Source organism: Felis catus, chromosome D1 (genome assembly GCF_018350175.1).
Source record: "Felis catus isolate Fca126 chromosome D1, F.catus_Fca126_mat1.0, whole genome shotgun sequence".
Classification (NCBI taxonomy): domain Eukaryota; kingdom Metazoa; phylum Chordata; class Mammalia; order Carnivora; family Felidae; genus Felis; species Felis catus.
In genome coordinates, this window is record NC_058377.1 from 58,545,534 (window position 1) to 58,563,925 (window position 18,392).

Consider the following 18,392-nt stretch of genomic DNA (forward strand, 5'->3'; position numbering starts at 1 on the left):
GAGGAGGGGCAGAGAGAGAGGGGACAGAGGATCCGAAGCAGGATCCATGCTGACAGCAGCAACTCTGACACTGGGCTCAAACTCTCAATCTGTGAGATCATGACCTGAGCCAAAGCCAGACGTTCAACTGACTGAGCCACCCAGGCGCCCCTGCATTTTTATGTCTACTTTAATGACATACTGTTTTGGACCAGAAATCAGACAGACTTGGATTCTACCCTTGCTCTAAAACCTGAAATCACCCTAGCTTCTGTCAGAATCCCCAGCCTCACATGAGGCTTTGCTGCAGAGAACACCGTTTCCTGGAGGAGCTGTATAGGCTCCCTGGTCGCCTAGCTTTTTACTTACTGCCTGGGTCAGCTTCAGATTCCCAAGCCTCATCCCAGATCCAATGACTGAGAAGCTGTAGGGAGCCTGGGAATGTATACTTACATGGACAATTATGTATCACGCTTCCTGTTTACACATGTGGCCTGTAAGGGATTCTGACACGTAGCCCTGGTTACAAAGCAGTGAACTGGCATAAGCCCTTGTTTTCCTGATGAAAGAACTATAGCCCCCACAGGGGCAGTGACTTGCCTAGGATAACACAGCAAGGGGCAGCCTTTGCATCCCAGCACCCTTCTGGGTCTCCAAGCCCTCCCTTCTGCTCAAGTGAGCAGGTGTTGGGAGGCCCATCAGATGGGGAGCCCCGAGGTTGCTGGCTGGAGGCCACTATGCCACTGATGGGGAGCAATCATTTGGTGTTTCTATTTATTGACTCTTTAAAATTCATCATCCAAGGAAAGTTAATACATGACTGTTTGGTAGCAAGAGAAACATAATCTAAGACCGCAATGACCCACGCACCCCAAACAAAAACAGAACCAAACAAACCCCATCTGAAACCAGACCTTTGGAGCTGTAGCTGAAGAAGCAAGGGGGCTGGGGGTCAGACTGGCTCCTGCAGTCCAGGGGGCAGAGAAGAGGCTGCCCTCAAGTGGTTCCCAGTTGATGAGGCCATGTCCAGCCCCTCAGCTCTGGGCATTCTTCCTGGAGGGGCTGCCCTGGCAGGAAGGGTGTGAAGAGAGGGACTCAGTGGTCAGAGTGACGGGGCTCTTAGGCCCACACTCCTAAGGTGACCATACGTGCCAGTGCATGAGACACAGGGGCTGGGGAGGCAACTTTATGGAGAGCAGGGGCCCTTTCCTCTTCCCTGCTCAGGCCAGGAGAGAGCCTTGCCCACGTCCCCATCAGTGTTACCAAATTTGGAAATGACTAAAGGCACTGCCAAGAAGTTAGGAAATACCAAGGCCTGGGGAGGCCCCCAGATGGGAGTCACTGCCCCCAGCAGTCATCATCTTGTTCTGGATGACTGAGGGTACTTGGTCCTTGGCTCTGGATACCGGAGGGCAGCCCAATCAGGACAAGGCCGTGGAAAGTATATGTGAAGAGGCAATGTTTTAGTGCCCTGAACATGCAGTGTGTGTGTGTGTGTGTGTGTCTGTGTGTGCACACATGCGTGCAAGTATGTAATGGTGGGGGGATTGGTCCTTCCAGGAAGGCTTGCTTAGGGTCCTAGGTGGCCCCCAGAGCAGATATAGGGTTTTTTCCCTTCTGTTATTTCTTCAAATCACCCCCTGCCCAGGTCATTGCATAAATAAGTGCTTGGGAAGGTACACATCTAAAAAGGAACATAAATACTGTACATGGGAAAGGATTCTGCCCCAGCCCTCCCACTGTCCCCAGAAAACCCTCCAAATATTGCACATGGCCCTCCCTAGCCCCATGGGGTCCAGGCCCGGCTGTGTCTTTGGTAGAAGCTCCAGGGACAGAGGTCCTGGGCAGCCCACGTGCCCCCTACCCCACCCCAATCATGACTGGGAACACCGCAGCAGCCAGAGGGTTGGGAAAGGCCTTGGCCCACTGGCCAGCAGGTGTTCCATCAGTAATACTTCCTCAGGGATAGGAGGGAGCCCACACAGTCACAGGTGAGCCCCTGGTGGGACACTCCCAGTCAGAGTCTGCACGTGGGCTAGGAAGAGGCAAGCAGGTTGAGGGCAAGTGGGCGGGCAAGTCCTGGGCCACAGTGGACAGGGTCACACCCTCCATAGGAGGAGGTGGTTTGTGCTATCATCTCGGCCCACAGTCTCGCTGCTGCCACCACCCCCACTGCTGAGTCGGAAGTCCTCATAGCCGTCACCTCCACTGATAACCAGCATTTTAGGCCTGGCTGAGGCAGGTCCTCGGTGCCGAGGGGAGTCCCGGTGCTCCAGGGATGGAAGCTTCTCAGGGCCTTGGGAGTGGAGGGAGAGGATCCGTTAGCCTGGGGGGCGACTGGTGGCTGTACTGTCCCCTAAAGGCCTGCACCCCAGAAGACAAGGAACAGAGACAGGTACACTTCCTGAGGGGATCCTACTTCCTGTTAGCCAAGAACTCCTTGTTTGAAAAGAAATGCCCACTTCTTGGCAGTCACACAACTTACCTCTATCTGTACTTTCTAGTAAGAGCGGCATAGGTTCCCAGGGCCACACCACTTTCTCTCAGTTACTGCACATGCACTGTCCTCCTCATACCACTTCCTGCTTCCAACAGCCCTTTCTCGGCTAGGGAGCTTAGGTCTTCTCTGGACACAGACCACTCCTGCCCGAGGCTTCCCTGCTTCCCGATTCCCACTGCCACTTCCTCTTGGGAATATGGTTTCCTGCCCGGTCAAAGCAAGACTTGGCTAATTGTAGCCTCCTTGATGTACATCATTTCCTAATACATTTCACTTTCTAATTCTCATAGGCCACTTCTGTCTTATCTACCATTTGTGTTCTACTTACTGGTGCCATTTCTATTTCCCGCTCTGCACATCACTTCCTGACTCCACTTTCTGCCCCAGACATCATCTCTAGTCCTCTTTCATCTCCTGCCATATACATCCCTTGCGGTGCCATAGTCTAATTCTTGGGTTATAGTTCTTACAGTTCACTCCCTGTCTACCGTGACACTTCTAGATAGAGTTTTACACACACACCCTATCCTAGGAGGAGTTATTTTGGGGTTTCTAGAGCCTATTTCCCATCATCTATGCCATTTCCAGCTCTGTATTACACTCTTCTTCCCTCTTAAACCTCTTCTGGCAGGATGGGGGAGTCTTAAGAGACTGAAGAGGATCCCAGGATCCCTGGATTGGTAGGATGCACAAACCTACCCGTGTCTGGGGGAGGTGGTGGGGTTGAGCAGAGCAGGTTGAAGCCGTCTGGCAGCTGGACTGCAGCCAAGAAGCGGACGTGGCCGGTGTGTCCCTGGCCTAGGCCAGCGGGGCTAAGGGGCGCTCGCGGGCAGCTGACGGTACTGGGCGAGGTGGGCATGGTGAGCACGACGCCGGCACTGGTGCCCACCCACAGCAGCTCTTCACACACCAACAGCGCTGTGATCCTCAGGCAGGCAGCCTTGTGCTGCCGGATGATGGCGTCCGAGCCTAGGGTGCAAGAGAGACGAGAGCTGAGGCCGAATTCTCGCCCTGGCTCAGCTTCCTCAATGATGGGGCAGAAAGGCTCCAAGGGAAGGGGTAGTGGTGGACTGAGGTCAGTACCTGCCAGCATCCTGTGCACGGGAGGTGTGACGTCTACCTCTGCCAGCTGCTCAAAAGTGTCTGGATGGTAGAGACACACGTGGGCACTACCCTTCAATGTCACCCACACACCCAGGCTGGAGTCCACCATGCAAGCCACGCTGCGGCTGGAATCCTGCCCCACATAGAACGTGTGCTGGTTGGGGAGACAAGTAGAGCGCAGGTGGGTGACCGGCAGGCTTGCCTTCTCTGCCCCTTCCTGCCTTGTGCTTCACCAGTGCCCCCCTCATCCCTTACAGCTGCCACTAAACCTCTCCAGAAAGCCACCTGGACTGACAGCAAAGGCAGCCTTCCTCCTTGGTCTAGATGACCAACCTATCAAAGCTTGGCTTCACTGAAGCCCCGACTCAATCCTCAGAAATTCAAATGGAGCTGCCTTTCCCCATGAAACTCCATGACTCCATGATCAGAGAATTTTAGAGCTTGAAAGGTTTTCAGATCAATCATTGGGCTCTCCCTGGACAGATGGAGGCTTTCTTATCGCCCCTATGGTCTCATCTCTCACTTTCATGAGTCAGGCTCACCTCAAATCACCAATCGTGTCCCCACTACCCCCCCCCCCCGCCCCACTCCCCACTGCTACCTCCAGTTGCAGTGTGTCAGGGCTCAGGACAAGGATTCGGTTCTGGCAGCCACACCACAGACGCCCACCCACAGACACCATCTTGGTGATGGGGCTCCCCTGAGAACCCAGGGTCACTGACTTGAAGTTCTGGGGGTCCCAGAAATGGCCTGGAGTGGGAGTGGGATAAAGAAAACAGAGTAAATTCAGTCCACTATTGCATTACCCCCACACCCTGAAATGAAATGAAATGAAATGAAATGAAATGAAATGAAATGAAATGAAATGAAATGAAATGGTGTCCTCATTTATACACAAGGACACCAAGGCCCAGAGAGGGCCTGAGAGTTCCCCAAAGCCACATCTTCAGACTCATGGCCCCAAGGCCCCACCTGTGCTCAGAAGACAGTGCCAACACCAGCAAGGGGCTCGTGGGGGGTGGGGGAGGGGTGGGTTCCCACCTGCTTCTCTTTGGTAGACCACAAGTTCTCCATTGGCCAGAGACACAAACACCTGGTTATTCAGATACCTAGGCAGGGAAAAGAAGGAGGAGTCAGGGGTTTCAGGAGGCCAGAGGAGGTTACCTTGGGCCAAAGCATCGTAGACAGAATGGCTATGGTTCCCGAGAGACCACCCCTCCAGGCAGGGAAGCCTGAGGCTAGGAAGGGGTAGGACTGGCTCATAGTCAAAGAGTATGTGAAAGGCACAGCTAGCCTAGGGCCAAGCCCCTGGCCTCCAGCCTCTACAGAAAGGAGGGGCCAGTCGAGCAGGGAGACCTGGGTGAAGAGCAGGAAATCTGCATGTGTAGAAGGGTCTGGACTAGGAGGACTACCCAAGGGCCTTACAGGATGCAGGTCACAGAGGCCGCATGCTGAAGCTTCATGCTGTTCCTGCGATCACGGATGCTGTCGGAGGACTGGTACACGTGGACACTGTGGATCAGGGGTGTGCACCTGTGACAAATGCTTGCACACACCAGCCCCTGAAGTATCCCTCCACCTCTGTCTCCCCCCCCATCTCCTTCCTGCCAGGTGCCTGCCCAAAACACTGAGATCCAAGAGCCGCCCTATGGATCTCAGACTCACTGGCAGCCCTGGCTGCCAGTACTCCTGAGGTCTGACCCAAAGTCCTCCTGCTTCCGCTTCAGGATACCACATGATTTCCAAAGCAGAGCTCAGTGTCCCCAGCCCCTCTCCTGACCTTACCAGCCATCCTCAGTGCCCAGCCACACAGAGCTCTGGTAGGCCTCAGGGTCAACACTCAGCAGGTCCTCAAGGCTGCCCCGGGTAAAGGAGCCACGGCTGGAGCGGCGAAGGGCTCTCCCATCCATTGGGCTGGTACTGCAGGGACCGCCAGGTCCAAAGGAGCCAGACAGTGGCAGGAAGCCAGGCTCCTGCTCTTCCTCTGAACTGGTCGTCTCTGCCGTGGCCTCCTTGGAGCTTGGGGTCTCCTCATCTGAGGGAGACAAAGGTCTCTGCCTCCATTCCACCTCTGCCAGGCCCAAACCTGGTATCTTTCTAGATCTCCATCTCTCCTCAGTGCATCCCTTCTGGCCATGTCCCTCTTGAGGGCCTTCCATAGCTGTTCTCCTGTCCCGGCAGCCTCTGCATAGCTCAGGCCTTGTCATTCTGCTCACTGACAGTCTAGTGCTACGGGCTGTTAGTCCTAAGCTGTCCCACTCCAATCCACCAGCACATCGTGGACAGGGGGATCGGCCATTCTACCCCTTACTCCATCTTCCCTACTTGACCGAGCATTTCATGATGTGTAGGATCTGGCCTGACTGTCCTATTGCCCTTGGGTCTTTGGTGTCACAGCCCCCGCCCACCTCGCTGGCTCCCACTGCTCTGCATGCTGACCTCCTGAGACTTGAATCCACGCCTTTGCCTATGCTGGTCCCTCCTCACCCATCAGTACCTGCTGTGCTGCCCCCTCCTCTGCGCAGTCCACCCTGCCTGACAGCCCCAAACTGGGCACTCACTGCCAAAGCTAGAGGAGATAGTGGACCGGCTGGCTTGGCTCTGCAGGGTTCCCGAGGGGCTGGGCGAAGACTCATCATCAGAGTCGCTGTCAAAGGGCACCAATTCTGGGCGAGTGTCCCCTTCGGCGGGGCCTGGTGCCATCTCCAGCCCCGAACCTGCAATGGAGATGTGCAGGCAGGGCTGGGGCCCTGGCTCTGCCAGCGTCGCTGCTTCTTCGTCCGCAGCCTCAACGTCCAGTTCTGGACCGGGGGTCTCCAGTGCCGTCTCTGGGGGATTCCTCAGTGAGGCAGGCTGGTCCCTGTGAGATGTAGGAGCAGGGATGAGAACCTCCAGGAGCCAAGGCCCTGCCCCACTGGTCCACAAGCCCACTAGGCCCAACCCCATCCACACCTGCAGCCACGTAGGGGTAAAGGACAGGGACTCTGGCCTGCTGGCCCGCGCACAGCCCCAGGCCTCACCTGTGGCTGCGGCGCTGCAGGCCGGGCACCGCCCCAATGCAGAGGATGCGGGCGGAGCAGACGGCGATGCAAGCCTCCACGTCGGGCTCAGCACGCAGGCTCAGCAAGCATACCTGGCCCACGTAGCCATCGCTGTTGCACACCCACACTTCGGGCATGGGCTCGGGACAGCTGCTCAGGGTCGGAGCTGCACACGAGAACTGCAGAAGACACCAATGGACAGGGGAAGGTGAATGAAGGAATTATTGCCAACTTTCCAGGCTGACCAGCAGAATGGAGGGAGGTGGCCCTGCGTGGGTGTGCGTGAATTCCCAGTACACCCCTCTGAGTACACGTGCGCACACACACACACACACGTGATATTCTACACATCAAATGCACGTATGCCTGTGTGATAGAAGTATCATCCATTCATGTACACATACATCCATGCACATATAAACCCCAAATATGCTCACATATCTATGTGGGTAACAAATGTGAAAAATAGTAACCTCTGTCCATAGGTAGGCAAACTCATACAAGCACATAAATTAGACAGCTTCATGCTAATCACATAGCCTTTGTCCCCATGCACACATATAGACATGCATGGCCATACCCATATGCGTGTGACACATATATAGTATTCACATGCATGTGCAGAATTGTAGGCTCCAAGACACAGAGGGCAACCACAATGTTCAAGGCATGTACATAACGCTGTACACAAAACAAAAACACATGAACATGTGCTGGCTTTGAATACGTGCACCCACGTGACCCAGGCACATACACGTACCTGCATGCCACTGCGGGTTTTCATGATGGGGATGGCCTTCAGGAACTCAGGGTCTAGACAGCTTTTGCTGGATGCTGTAGGGAGATGGACAAAAAGACACTGCTTAGCATCCACCTTGCTTTTGCTCATTTCCCTTCCTCCCCTGCTCCTCGGGGTCTCTCAAGGGAGAAGGAGGGGGCTGTAGGATATGTCCTGCTTGTCCCTGGCCTCAATTTTCCCATCTGTACAATGTGGGAGGTAGACCTAGAGGTCCCTAAGGATCTTCTAAGCCATGGACCCTGATGAATAGCTTTCCCTGATCTAGGCCTGCTCAGAGTGTATGTATGTAGGGCGCAGGAAGAGGGGTCCTGGCATCCACTCCCACAGTAGCGCCCCACCCTAAGCTCACCCTATCCATGGAATTCCCTCCCTGCCGGGGAGGCCCTGGAAAAGTCCCACATTTCTCTGTAGGAGTCTCAGTCCACCCTCCCACCAGCAGGCACTGAAGCACAGAACACAGCAGTCTTGGGACTTCTGGCTCCTGATCTCACAGACCGCGGCAAGGTACTGCCCACTGCCTGGGGGTGCTGGGAGGAGGACGCCAGCATGGGCCTGGCTTACCCAGCTTCCTCTTGGCTTCATCAAACGCCTGCTCAAAGCCGAGGCGGGCGTCAGGGTGGGGGAACTCGAAGATGAAGGAGTCAGTGCCCTCAGGCCTCGTGGTACACAGCTCCAGCTTGGTAGGGGGGAAGGAAAGCGCGTAGCACAGCGCCTGCTTCTCTGACAGGTCCCGGTGCATGGCAGCTGAAAGGTCCCGCAGCGCTTCGTCCAGGCTCTGCCGGGAGGGGACCCAGGCCTCAGGCCCTGACATCTCCCCACAGCCTACTGGGAATGCCAGTGGGGACCTGCCTCTCCCCTCAGACAGAAAATGGGACTCTGTCTCCCCCCCTGGAGGAGGTAGCCTGGATTCTCCCCCAACAGACATGATGGGTCCTCTCTCCTCCCTCAGCTAGGGACGGAGGTGTACCTCCACCCTTAGGCCTAGAACACATCACTTCCCTCAGCTGGGGTGAGGCTGTATTTCCCCCTTCCAATAAGTGACAAAGATGACTGACCTCTTCCTCAGGCAAATGAAAAGGCTGCTCTCTCTCCCTCAGTAGGGTCTGGGAACCCCCGCTGCCCCATTCCCCCAGCCTCAGACAGAGGGCACAGACCTGGTGGGGGAAACCAAGGTTCTCAGAAAGCTTGCTCATCTGGCCCAGAGTGGTCAGGTCCTCGTCTAGGCGGCTGATAGCCTTCTGGATGTTCTCCCGATTGGTGGCTTGGGATGCCCCTGGTGGGAATAGAGGAGGGCCATGGGCAGATACAGAGGCAGACAAGGTCAGGCGTGGACAGACACTCTTCTCCTCCCTCACAGTCTGCAGTTCAGCATGGGGAGTGGCCTGCCAAGCTGAGCGCTTGTAAGCCCCAAGACCCCAGGAACAAAGGCAGCTCTCAGGGAAACCGCAGGCCTAGGAACAGGGAAGTGGGCCTGATTCAGAGCCACTTGGCCCAGGGTGCTGGTCCCTTGGAGAACTCCCTGGAAGAGCACAAAGAATAAACAGCAGGCGGCTCTGCAGCTTATGCAGGCTCCTGCTGACACGGGAAGCCACGGTGGTGTGGTGTAGCCTCCACAGGGGAGTCAGCCGGGCAGCCAGAGCCTCAGGCGCTCAAATCTGCTGACCAAGGGACTCAATTCCCCCACAAAGAAGGGAAAATGAGCTGATGCCCTGGATTTCTCTAGTCCTATCCCATACCTGACCAGGGCCAAGTAGCAGGCCCCACAGGCCAACTCAGCATCCCCACACCCTGCACTGCCTGGCTGGGGGTGTATACCCTGGACCAGTAACCCACAAATAGGCAGAGTAGACAGCAGTGCAGTGTTTTAGAAAAGCTGAGGCTTGGGTTTTCTCCTTCTTCTTTTTTTTTTTTTTAAGTTTGTTTATTTGCGGGGCGGGGGGGGGGGGTACAAGGAGCAGAGAGACAGAGGGAAAGAGAATCCCAACAGGCTCCACAACGGCAGCACAGAGCCTGACACGGGGCTGTCTCACAAACCACGAGATCATGAAGTGAGCCGAAACTAAGGGTCGAATACTTAACCAACTGAGCAGCCCAGGCACCCCTCTCCTACTCCTTCTGAAGGAAACTGTCTCCCCATAACCCTCATTGCCAGGACAGCCGTGTTTTCTTCCATATGACCCTGCCCCTCTCTAGCCATACTTGATTGAATCAGAAGTAGACACCTAACCTAGTCATTTTATCAACTGGCCTGTGTTCCAGTGAGAAGAGACAAACGGGACCGATAATCGGCTTGTATCCCTACACAGGAGCCCACATGAGGCAGGCCTGGGTTCACCCCAGGGGCCACCTCGGGTGAGCCTAGGGGCAGAGCCTGGACCTGAACTGACTGCCAGTCCAGAGGTGCCCACGCCACCATCCCAGACCAACCATCCCCCTCAAGGGGACTTGCGGATCCTGGAGCAGCTAGGGAGAAAGGCCATGATGCAGAACAGGCCATGAAGGAACACAGGAGTTAGAAGGAAGGAGGAAGCAGAGAAAGCTGAGAGCAGTGAGAACAGGAAGAACCACAGAGAGACAGACAGATGGAGACACACACACACACGTACACACAGCAGGAGGAGCAGCTCTTTGAAACCACCTCAGCTCCTGACAGCCTCTGCCCCAAACAACACAGATCTTTCCAACCAGCCTTGTGCTTGGACTGACTTGAGTGAGGCCCTGCTCCCTGGGAGTGAAACTGCTGGACCAGAGCAGTGTGTCATCACCTAAGGGGATGCTCGTGCGGTGGTCAGTGGCTGGTGGAGGGCACGTCTGTGGCCTCTGTACTGCTCCAGCCTAGGTTAGGTCCCTGCCCAGTCAAAGGTGATCTGCACGGATGGGTCTGGTGTGGTTCTGTGGAAACCCATCCTACATGCAACCCGCCTTCTACTGGATGGGAAAGTGAGGCCCCAAAGCAGAAAAGCAGATGGATAGGCAGCCAGCCTGGCCACAGCTCAAACCCTCCAGGAGGGCTTCTTAGAGGAGGACCCCAACACCCAGAAGCCCTGGGCAGGCCTGGGCCAGCCCCACCTTTGATTATGTCCGCATCTTCCAGTGGCAGCTTCCACAGCAGCTTGTACTTGCTGGCCGTGTCAATGACGCTGGCTGCCGTGTACCTGTGGGGAGCCAATGGGGTGCTCTGGCCTGGGCAGCGGAGTGGGGCCCAGGGAGGGATAACTGCTCCCCCCATGCCAGAGCCCAGCCCCACCCCAGCCACTCACAGGCTCATGGAGCTACGCCGCAGGGAGCCTGACTTCCGCTTTAAGGTGGTGCAGACAATGAGGTCCGTGAACAGGAAGAGGGACCGGTCCTTCTTGCCACCAACTGCCTTCTGTGGGGCCCGAGGCAGGACTCAGGCCCAGAGGCCCACCCTCCTGCCCACAGTGCCCAAGGGGACAGCCAGGCCCACAGAGGGGTGAGGGCTCTGCCCCTGATTCCCAGAGGCAGAGGCAGAGTTGGGACTCGACCCGGGACTCCTGTTGTGGGGAAGAGCAGGCAGGCCCATGGGCGGCAGGTATGAGCAGGAGTATGAACAAAGTGGGGAGATGGGAACAGGTGGGTAGACAACGGGCCACTTCTTACCACTTCAATGACCATCTCCTGCCTTAGGAACCGCCGCAGAGGGCCTTGGAGCTGTGGGGCAGGAGAGACAACGCATCTTGAAGGCCAATTCTTAATTCCATCTCCTTCCTAGATCCTGGCGACCCCTTGGTCCCACTCCATGTGCCAGGCCATAGAAGCACATCCCATCCCTCCTCCTGATGCTGTGCTGTCAGGCCACAGGACATGTGGCCAGAGACCGGCATGGAAGAGGACATGGACTTGGACAAAGATGTGTGGGGACGCTGGTAGACAGGGACGCAAACACACTGCAGACACTGCTGTGGATGTGGACGTGACCATGATGACCTCAGGTGACCACAGACGGGAACAAAGGCATGGGTGGAGTGGGATGGCACTCACATCCTCCATGCCCTCGATGTGAGCCTCAATCTCCTGCAGCACACGGGCATGTCGCTCTGCCTCCTCGGCACTCCGCACACCCTTGTTGATGCGTTCAGCCACCTGTTTGATGTTCCGCTGAGCATCCAGCAGGAGCGGGTGGTCTGGGTGGTCCTCAGGTGTGTGCTTCAGGAGGTCCTGGGGTAGGAATGAGGACCAGACCCCTGCTTAGCTGCCCCTGTCAGGCCCTGGGGCCCACACCGACTGCTGGACTCGGAGGGACTGTAGGTGGATTCCAGAGAGGACTTATTTTCCTACCCAACCCCTGGGGACTCTGATGCCAGGCTTGACCAAGTGGGGGCCTCAGAGCCCCCTGCATCCTCCAGGCCTTGCCTCCCTGCCCACGGACCCCATGCCCACCTTCACCAGAAGCTCATAGCGTGGGATCCGCTGTACAGGCTTGATCATGAGGTCAGATAATGCCTGCTTCTCCTTGTTCTCACGCATGCTTTGCTGAAACCAGAAAGAAGGTGGATGGGTACCCAGGTGAGGATTGTCATGCAAACAAGGGAATGTCCAGGGATGGGTGCCCAGCCAGCCCCTCCAGGCCAGCCCAAGAGCAAAGGCTGACCCACATACTAAGGCTGTGGTGCCCAGGCTGGGAGCTCTTGAGCAATCCCCCACCGAAGCTAGTCCACGAGGAGGGTCATGTCCATCCCCCTGAGCTAGCCCACAGTACCTCCAGGAACTTGAGAAAGGCAGGCCTCGCCTCCTTGGCCACACGCACGGCATCCTTTGCATTGAGAAAGTTATCAATGTAGGCAGAATAGATGTTGACCAGGACGTCTTTGGAGAACTGTGGGTGAAGAGGCAGGTTGTGGACCTTCAAGGTATCTCTTATTCCACCTCACCCTGTCCTGGTTTCCAATGATTCACAAGCCAACATCCTTTCCCTCCAACTGGACATAATATGGTCTCTAAGGGCTTGGGCATTTGCTCCTACGTCATGTGTACATGTTGTAGGTGCGACTGGTCAGGGTGTGTGCATATACCTGCACACACATGTGTGCATTACCTATGGTTTGCGTGTCATGGATGTACATATGCCTAGATGTGTCCTGCCAGGACACCACACCAGGTTCTCCCATTTCTAACTGGGTATTTCCATCCTTGGTCTCCAACCCCAACAAGTCCAGCCAGGCAGGTCTCCTTCCTCACTGTCCTCTGAGTGACACAGACTCATTCCAGCTGCTTGGCCTTTGCTTATGTAATTTCCTTCACCAGAATGCGCTTCCTGCACCCAAATCTCACCCACCCTCAGCGTTAAGCTCCAACTGTGCCTCCTCCAGGAAGCACTCCCTGCCCTGATTAGGGCTCTTCCTGGAACTATACCTGGCCTCCGGCCTCCCTTGATCTCCCAGGACAAGTCTCCTCTCTGCAAAGAGATAGGTACACCCATTCCATCCAGTAAAGCCCTGCTCAGGGCAGGCACACAGCTGGTGGCTAATACCCACTGGCCAGATGACAGCTGGGCTAAATGTGAAAGTTCTTGGTCAGAAGCCCTGGCTAGGAGTTGGGACATCCCAGTTCCTGTCTCAGCTGCACCATGGATGGACTAGGTGACCTGTGGTGGTATTTGTTTCTGGCCCCTCTGGGCCTACAAATCCCTGTGTCTCTGAGGTGCTGACTGTCCTCCTCCCCAACCCCGGGTGTACTACAGGGCACAGGCTGAAGCAACCTGGAGAGGAAGACAGCCTCTAGCCCCTACCCCCTACCCCATCCTGGCACAGAGCATTCTCTGCTGACCCCTCCCTGGGGCCAGGGCTTCTGCTCCAGTCAGACCCTGGTCAGCATCACAGTCCAGACAGCGGAGGAACCTGGTGACACTGAGGGTAGTGATAGCCTAGAGATGTCAGCACTCAACTGGGGTCCCATCACTGCTGGGCCAAGATTCCTGCCACATCAGTTCCAGGTCAGCAGGCACCTTCTAAGACCTTCTTACGCACAGGCCCACCCACATCATCACAAACACATGAAAAAACACCCACATCTGAAAAAATAGGTAATATATTTTTTTTGTGAGTACAATTCTTGGAAGGATTTTTACAATTTTGCTTTTGAAATTATTTTGCTCTGAATAACCATTTAGTTTGTGTTTGGCTACGATTTATCAGTCATCATCATGCATTCTTGGGAATTCTGGCAAAATAACAAAATGTAACTTAAGTTTTTTCAAATGTAAGTTCGTATAAATGAATACTAAATTTAACAATGAAAGAAAATGGCATGTTATGGTTTTACAGACATTGAATTAAATGTTTATTAGTTTTACTTTTTTCTAAGTTTATTTATTTATTTTGAGAGAGAGAGAGAGAGTAAGCCGGGGGGGGGGGGGGGGGCAGAGAGAGAATCCTACATTGGGATTCGAACTGAAGAACCGTGACATCATGACCTGAGCCAAAATTTAGGGCTGCATGCTTTACCAACTGAGCCACCCGGGTGTGCCTATCAGCTTTGTTTTTACAGTTCTTTTTGAATTTTGAAGGTAGTACCTTTTCTAAGGTCCCAATCACTATTGTAGGATCCTGAAAAGCTCCCAGGCAGAAGTCTGCTTGTGGTGAAAGGGAGCACAGGGTGGGGTAGAGTGTGGACGCTGGAGCCATATTTCCTGGAGTTGAATCCTCCACCACTTACTAACTGTGACTTTGATTGGTCACTTTTATCTATGCCACAGAGTCAACTTTGAACTCGAGGGAATAACTGCACCTTTCTCCTACACTTATGGATATACATAACATATTTAAACTTTTATTTTTAAGTAGGCTCTATGCCCAATGTGGGGCTCAAACTTATGACCCTGAGATCGAGGGTCCCATGCTCTACCGACTGACCAGCCAGGAGCCCCCTATAACATATTTAGAATAATGGCTAGCACCTAGGTGCCAAGTAGTTAGCTATTCCTATTAAAATGCCTGATGGAAAAAAGGGCTAGTTACAGTAAGGGTTGAGGTCAATATCAGCATCCACTGGAGGTCTGAATCAGTGTCAGCACCAATTCAGGTGCTGTAACCAGAGTTGGGTCCAGGATCAGAATCAGTATCTGGATGGGGTTGGGGTCCATGCCAGAGTCCAGCCAAGCTCTGGGGTTGGGCAGTGTCTAGATTCAGGTCAACCCAGAGGCTGCAGTCAGTGCCAGTGTCTGCTCAAGTTCTGGTGTTGGATTTGGGATCAGGGTCAGTGTCCAGATGGAGTGGGTGTGGGTGAGGGGTCCATGGCAGCAGCAGCCCCTTCCAGGAGGGGCCCAAGCTTGTGAGCACTGCCGCATGGGTAGCAGGGCCACTCACCGACTGGACAAGCAGGTCTCCCACCTTCTGCTGGGCATGCCAGGTCTGCACACAGTGCCGCACCTGCTCTAGGAACTGCTCATGGTGCTCCAGGAGCTCAGGGATCTGGTCGAAGATCTCGTCCACCAGCGACGGGTCACACAGCAAGGAGTTCTCTGGCTGCTTTAGTGGCTGCATGTAGCCCTGGGGGACCCACAGGGTCAGTACAAGTACCCTCAGAGGGATGATAGCCCAACCCACCAGTACAGGTGCAAAGGAAATCTCCTGGGTCTATAACTCAGTGGCCATGCCTCCCGGGTCTTCCTCATTAGACTCAGAGCTCTAGGAGGGAGACAGGAAGACCTATCCCCATGCCCCTCACTGTGCAGCCCAGGGCCTGACATAAGATGGGGGTAAGTAGGCTCAGGAAAGTTAGCTGGATGCATGAACAAACAGAGCTTGGAGTGAGGAAAGCAAGAAGACTGGGCTCCTGGGAGACCCCCACACACCAACTCAGCAAATATTTTATTGAGCACTCACTATGTGCCAGGCACCGTTCTAAGAACTGGGAGACAGCAGTGAACAAGGAAGACCAAATTCCCTGCCCTAACAGAGCTTACAATCTAGTCAGATCAAACACACAAATAAAAGAAATAAACAAAAATAAACCACATTTCATAAACTCTTTAAGGAATTTCTGCCAATTATTATATGCCATCTATTATAGGATGAACTTGGATTTCAGAGATGTTAAAAGGTGAAGAATGCGTCTTAGAATCAATTACATGTAGAAAGTCAAAAACGAGAAGTGCTGCCGGGAAAATGAAGCAAGGAGGGGCATGGGAGGCCTTTAGTGCCACTATCTGAGCACGTTCTCACAGTTTTCAGATCTACCAGTCAGTCTGATTAAAACTATTTTTCACCTCAAATCAGTGGTATTTCCTGAGAATGCACAGACCTGCTTAGCAGCAGGCGTGCTCATGGAGAGGTCGCCCTCTACTGGCCCAAACTATCACTACAAACCAAAGAACTGAGGATGCTTGAAGAAGTAATGCAATGTTGCAGTAAAATTTATATTAAACATTAAAAAAATTGGCTTGTTTTATAAAACAGCCCTGAAAAACTAAAGCTCAACAGAATCCTCTAGTCTGGTTGGGCATTTTTTTTTAATTTTTTTTTAACATTTATTTATTATTGAGAGATAGAGAGAGAGCATGAGCAGGGGAGGGGCAGAGAGAGAGGGAGACACAGAATCTGAAGCAGGCTCCAGGCTCCGAGCTGTCAGCACAGAGCCCGACGTGGGGCTCGAACCCACAGACCGCGAGATCATGACCTGAGCTGAAGTCAGCCGCCTAACTGACTGAGCCACCCAGGTGCCCCCTGGTTGGGCATTCTTAAAAGGTCAGGAGGTGATGGTGAGGAGGCAGGCAGGCTGCTCCTAGGCCTGCCTCCTAGGCCAGTCTGAGCCAGGGCCTTCTCTGTGGCAGGGGCTGTTGCCCCACAAGGAGAGGAGCTAAGCCGCTCATGTCCGGATCCTAGTGCCCCACACAGAAGCAGGCACATGGTGGGAGGAAAGAATAAACTGATACAGATGCTCCTAGGAGCCAACACCTGCACCCACTCATCACATACTTGCTGAGCGACTGCTGAGTGTCTGGACTTCTAAGCACCAGACAGCCCTGAGGGCAGACAAAAGTCCCTGTGCTTATGGAGCTAACACTTCAGTGGAGGGAGGAAGAAAATAAGCACCATAAATAACAAAATTATTACACAGGATGTCAGAAGGCAGTAAGTATTGTGAGGGAAACAAGACAGGGGCAGGAGTGCTGGGAGAAGGGGGCTGGGTCAGGGAAAGTGGGGTTTGTTAGCTGGGAATTTGGGGGTTAAAGAAAGACTCAAAGGGTGAGGGTGACACTGAAGAAAGATTTAATCTTCAGACTTGGGTTCAAATCCCATCTCCTTCTGGCTATTACCCTTGGTGTTTAACTCCTTCATTTTAAACTCCTGGCCTATACCTGAAACTTATGTCACATAGTGTGTCAACTATACTTGAATTACAAAAAAGAAAAGAAAAGAAAAGAAAAGAAAAGAAAAGAAAAGAAAAGAAAAGAAAAGAAAAGAAAAGAAAAGAAAAGAAAAAGAGGCCCCTGACCTGCAGGAACAATACCAATCAATTTGGGGGGCAGTGGTCACTGCGAGAGAACACTAGGGCTGTGGAGTCCAATCTCAGTTTGAATTGAATACCACCTACGCTCAGGCAGTGCAGACTAGCTAGTGAGAGAAAGCGCCCTACAGTCAGGGTGTCAGGGATTCAACCCAGGCTATGGCACTTCCTGGCTCTCTGACCTTGAACAACTACTATACTTCTCTGTGTCTCAAGTTCATCCTCTGTAAAACGAGGGTTATAATGAGATTTATATGATTTAAGTTATGTAAAGTGCACATATTAAGCACTCAATACATGCCAGCTCTTAATATCACTACTTGTTGGTGTCCCACAGAAATCCTTAGGCTCAAAGCTAATCCCCAACGTGCTGGTATTTGGAGGTGGGGTCTTCGGGAGGTGAGTAGGTCATGTGGGTGGAGTCCTCATGAATGGTATTTGTGCCCTTATAAAAGAGGCCCCAGAGAGCTCCCTTGGCCCTTTCACCATGGAGGACACAGTGAAAAGATGGCCATCTATGACTATGAACCAAGAAGCAGGTCCTCACCAGGCACCAAATCTGCTAGCACCTTGATCTTGGACTTCCCAGCCTCCAAAACTTTGAAAACTGAATCTGTATTTGTTTAAGCCACTCAGTCTACAGAACTTTTGTTCTGGCAGCCCAAATGGACTAGAATACCACTTAAGACAGGGATGACCCTGGGCAGGTTTCTTAACCTCTCTGAGCCTTCATTTCCTCCTATGAAGAGGGAGTTATGATATCTACCTCACAACGCTAATGCAAGGATTAAATGTGATTTTATACACACACACTCACACGTACACACACAGATTTGCCAGGCAGTATGCTAAATTATACACGCATCTTTCTTGTAATCTGCACTCAAGGTAGGTACTATTATTATTCCCACTCTGCAGACAAGGAAGCTGAAGCAGAGACTGGTTATGTAACCTGCTCCAGGCCACATGGTCGGGTAAGAGGTAGTGCCAGTTCTGAACACTGGTGGCCTGGCTCGGACCTCAGTCCTTCCTTCCGACACACCAGGGCTGCCTTGAGTGACAGTCCTTGGGTTCAGCTGACACTCTCCTGACCATCTCCATCCCTGGCCATGAACACTCTCAATTTGGCCTCCTCAAAACTACCCTCCCTTGGCTCTTCCACCTGCAGGTTCCGCAAGCCTCCGCGCACGGCCAGGAGATTTGAAGGCAGAGAGGCATACCCAAGCCCCGTCGGCTTCCTATCTGTGAACAAGGCATGAGCAGCCTCATTACCTTTTAATCTTTGCACTGGGACGTGGGTATGATTAGTCACGTTTTGTACACAAAAACACCAAGGCTCAGAGAAGCGAGTGATTAGGCTAGCATCACCCAGCAGGGAAGCAAGTGACTCAAACTCTGGACTGCTTGACCCCAATGCCTTTAGCTCCTACCTAAAGGACAACAAAGGACCCCACCCTCTGCCAGACTCCTGCGTGACTATGGCCGCCTGGCAGTCAGGGGG

General features: G+C 53.6%; 1 protein-coding gene across 3 annotated transcripts in view; it reads right to left on the reverse strand.

Annotated features, from left to right (window-relative positions):
• Window positions 1–739: 739 nt before the first annotated feature.
• Window positions 740–18,392, reverse strand: part of ARHGEF17 (Rho guanine nucleotide exchange factor 17) — a 58,295-nt gene continuing 40,642 nt past the window's right edge. Inside the window, exons 3-21 of one of the 3 annotated variants that reach the window (XM_023239455.2) lie at window positions 14,749–14,931; window positions 12,144–12,260; window positions 11,825–11,917; window positions 11,426–11,602; window positions 11,045–11,095; window positions 10,684–10,793; window positions 10,493–10,578; window positions 8,578–8,696; window positions 7,985–8,198; window positions 7,385–7,458; window positions 6,604–6,803; window positions 6,301–6,443; window positions 5,369–5,618; window positions 5,009–5,095; window positions 4,625–4,692; window positions 4,185–4,333; window positions 3,563–3,737; window positions 3,179–3,448; window positions 740–2,275 (exon numbers count right to left, since the gene is read on the reverse strand). In XM_023239455.2, coding sequence (XP_023095223.2) covers window positions 2,079–2,275; window positions 3,179–3,448; window positions 3,563–3,737; window positions 4,185–4,333; window positions 4,625–4,692; window positions 5,009–5,095; window positions 5,369–5,618; window positions 6,301–6,443; window positions 6,604–6,803; window positions 7,385–7,458; window positions 7,985–8,198; window positions 8,578–8,696; window positions 10,493–10,578; window positions 10,684–10,793; window positions 11,045–11,095; window positions 11,426–11,602; window positions 11,825–11,917; window positions 12,144–12,260; window positions 14,749–14,931 — 2,763 coding nt within the window. In that variant the 3' untranslated portion in view covers window positions 740–2,078. Of the gene's footprint in view, window positions 2,276–3,178; window positions 3,449–3,562; window positions 3,738–4,184; window positions 4,334–4,624; window positions 4,693–5,008; window positions 5,096–5,368; window positions 5,619–6,144; window positions 6,444–6,603; window positions 6,804–7,384; window positions 7,459–7,984; window positions 8,199–8,577; window positions 8,697–10,492; window positions 10,579–10,683; window positions 10,794–11,044; window positions 11,096–11,425; window positions 11,603–11,824; window positions 11,918–12,143; window positions 12,261–14,748; window positions 14,932–18,392 lie in introns of all 3 variants that reach the window. The other 2 variants (XM_003992762.6, XM_045038770.1) reach the window with 2 other exon arrangements.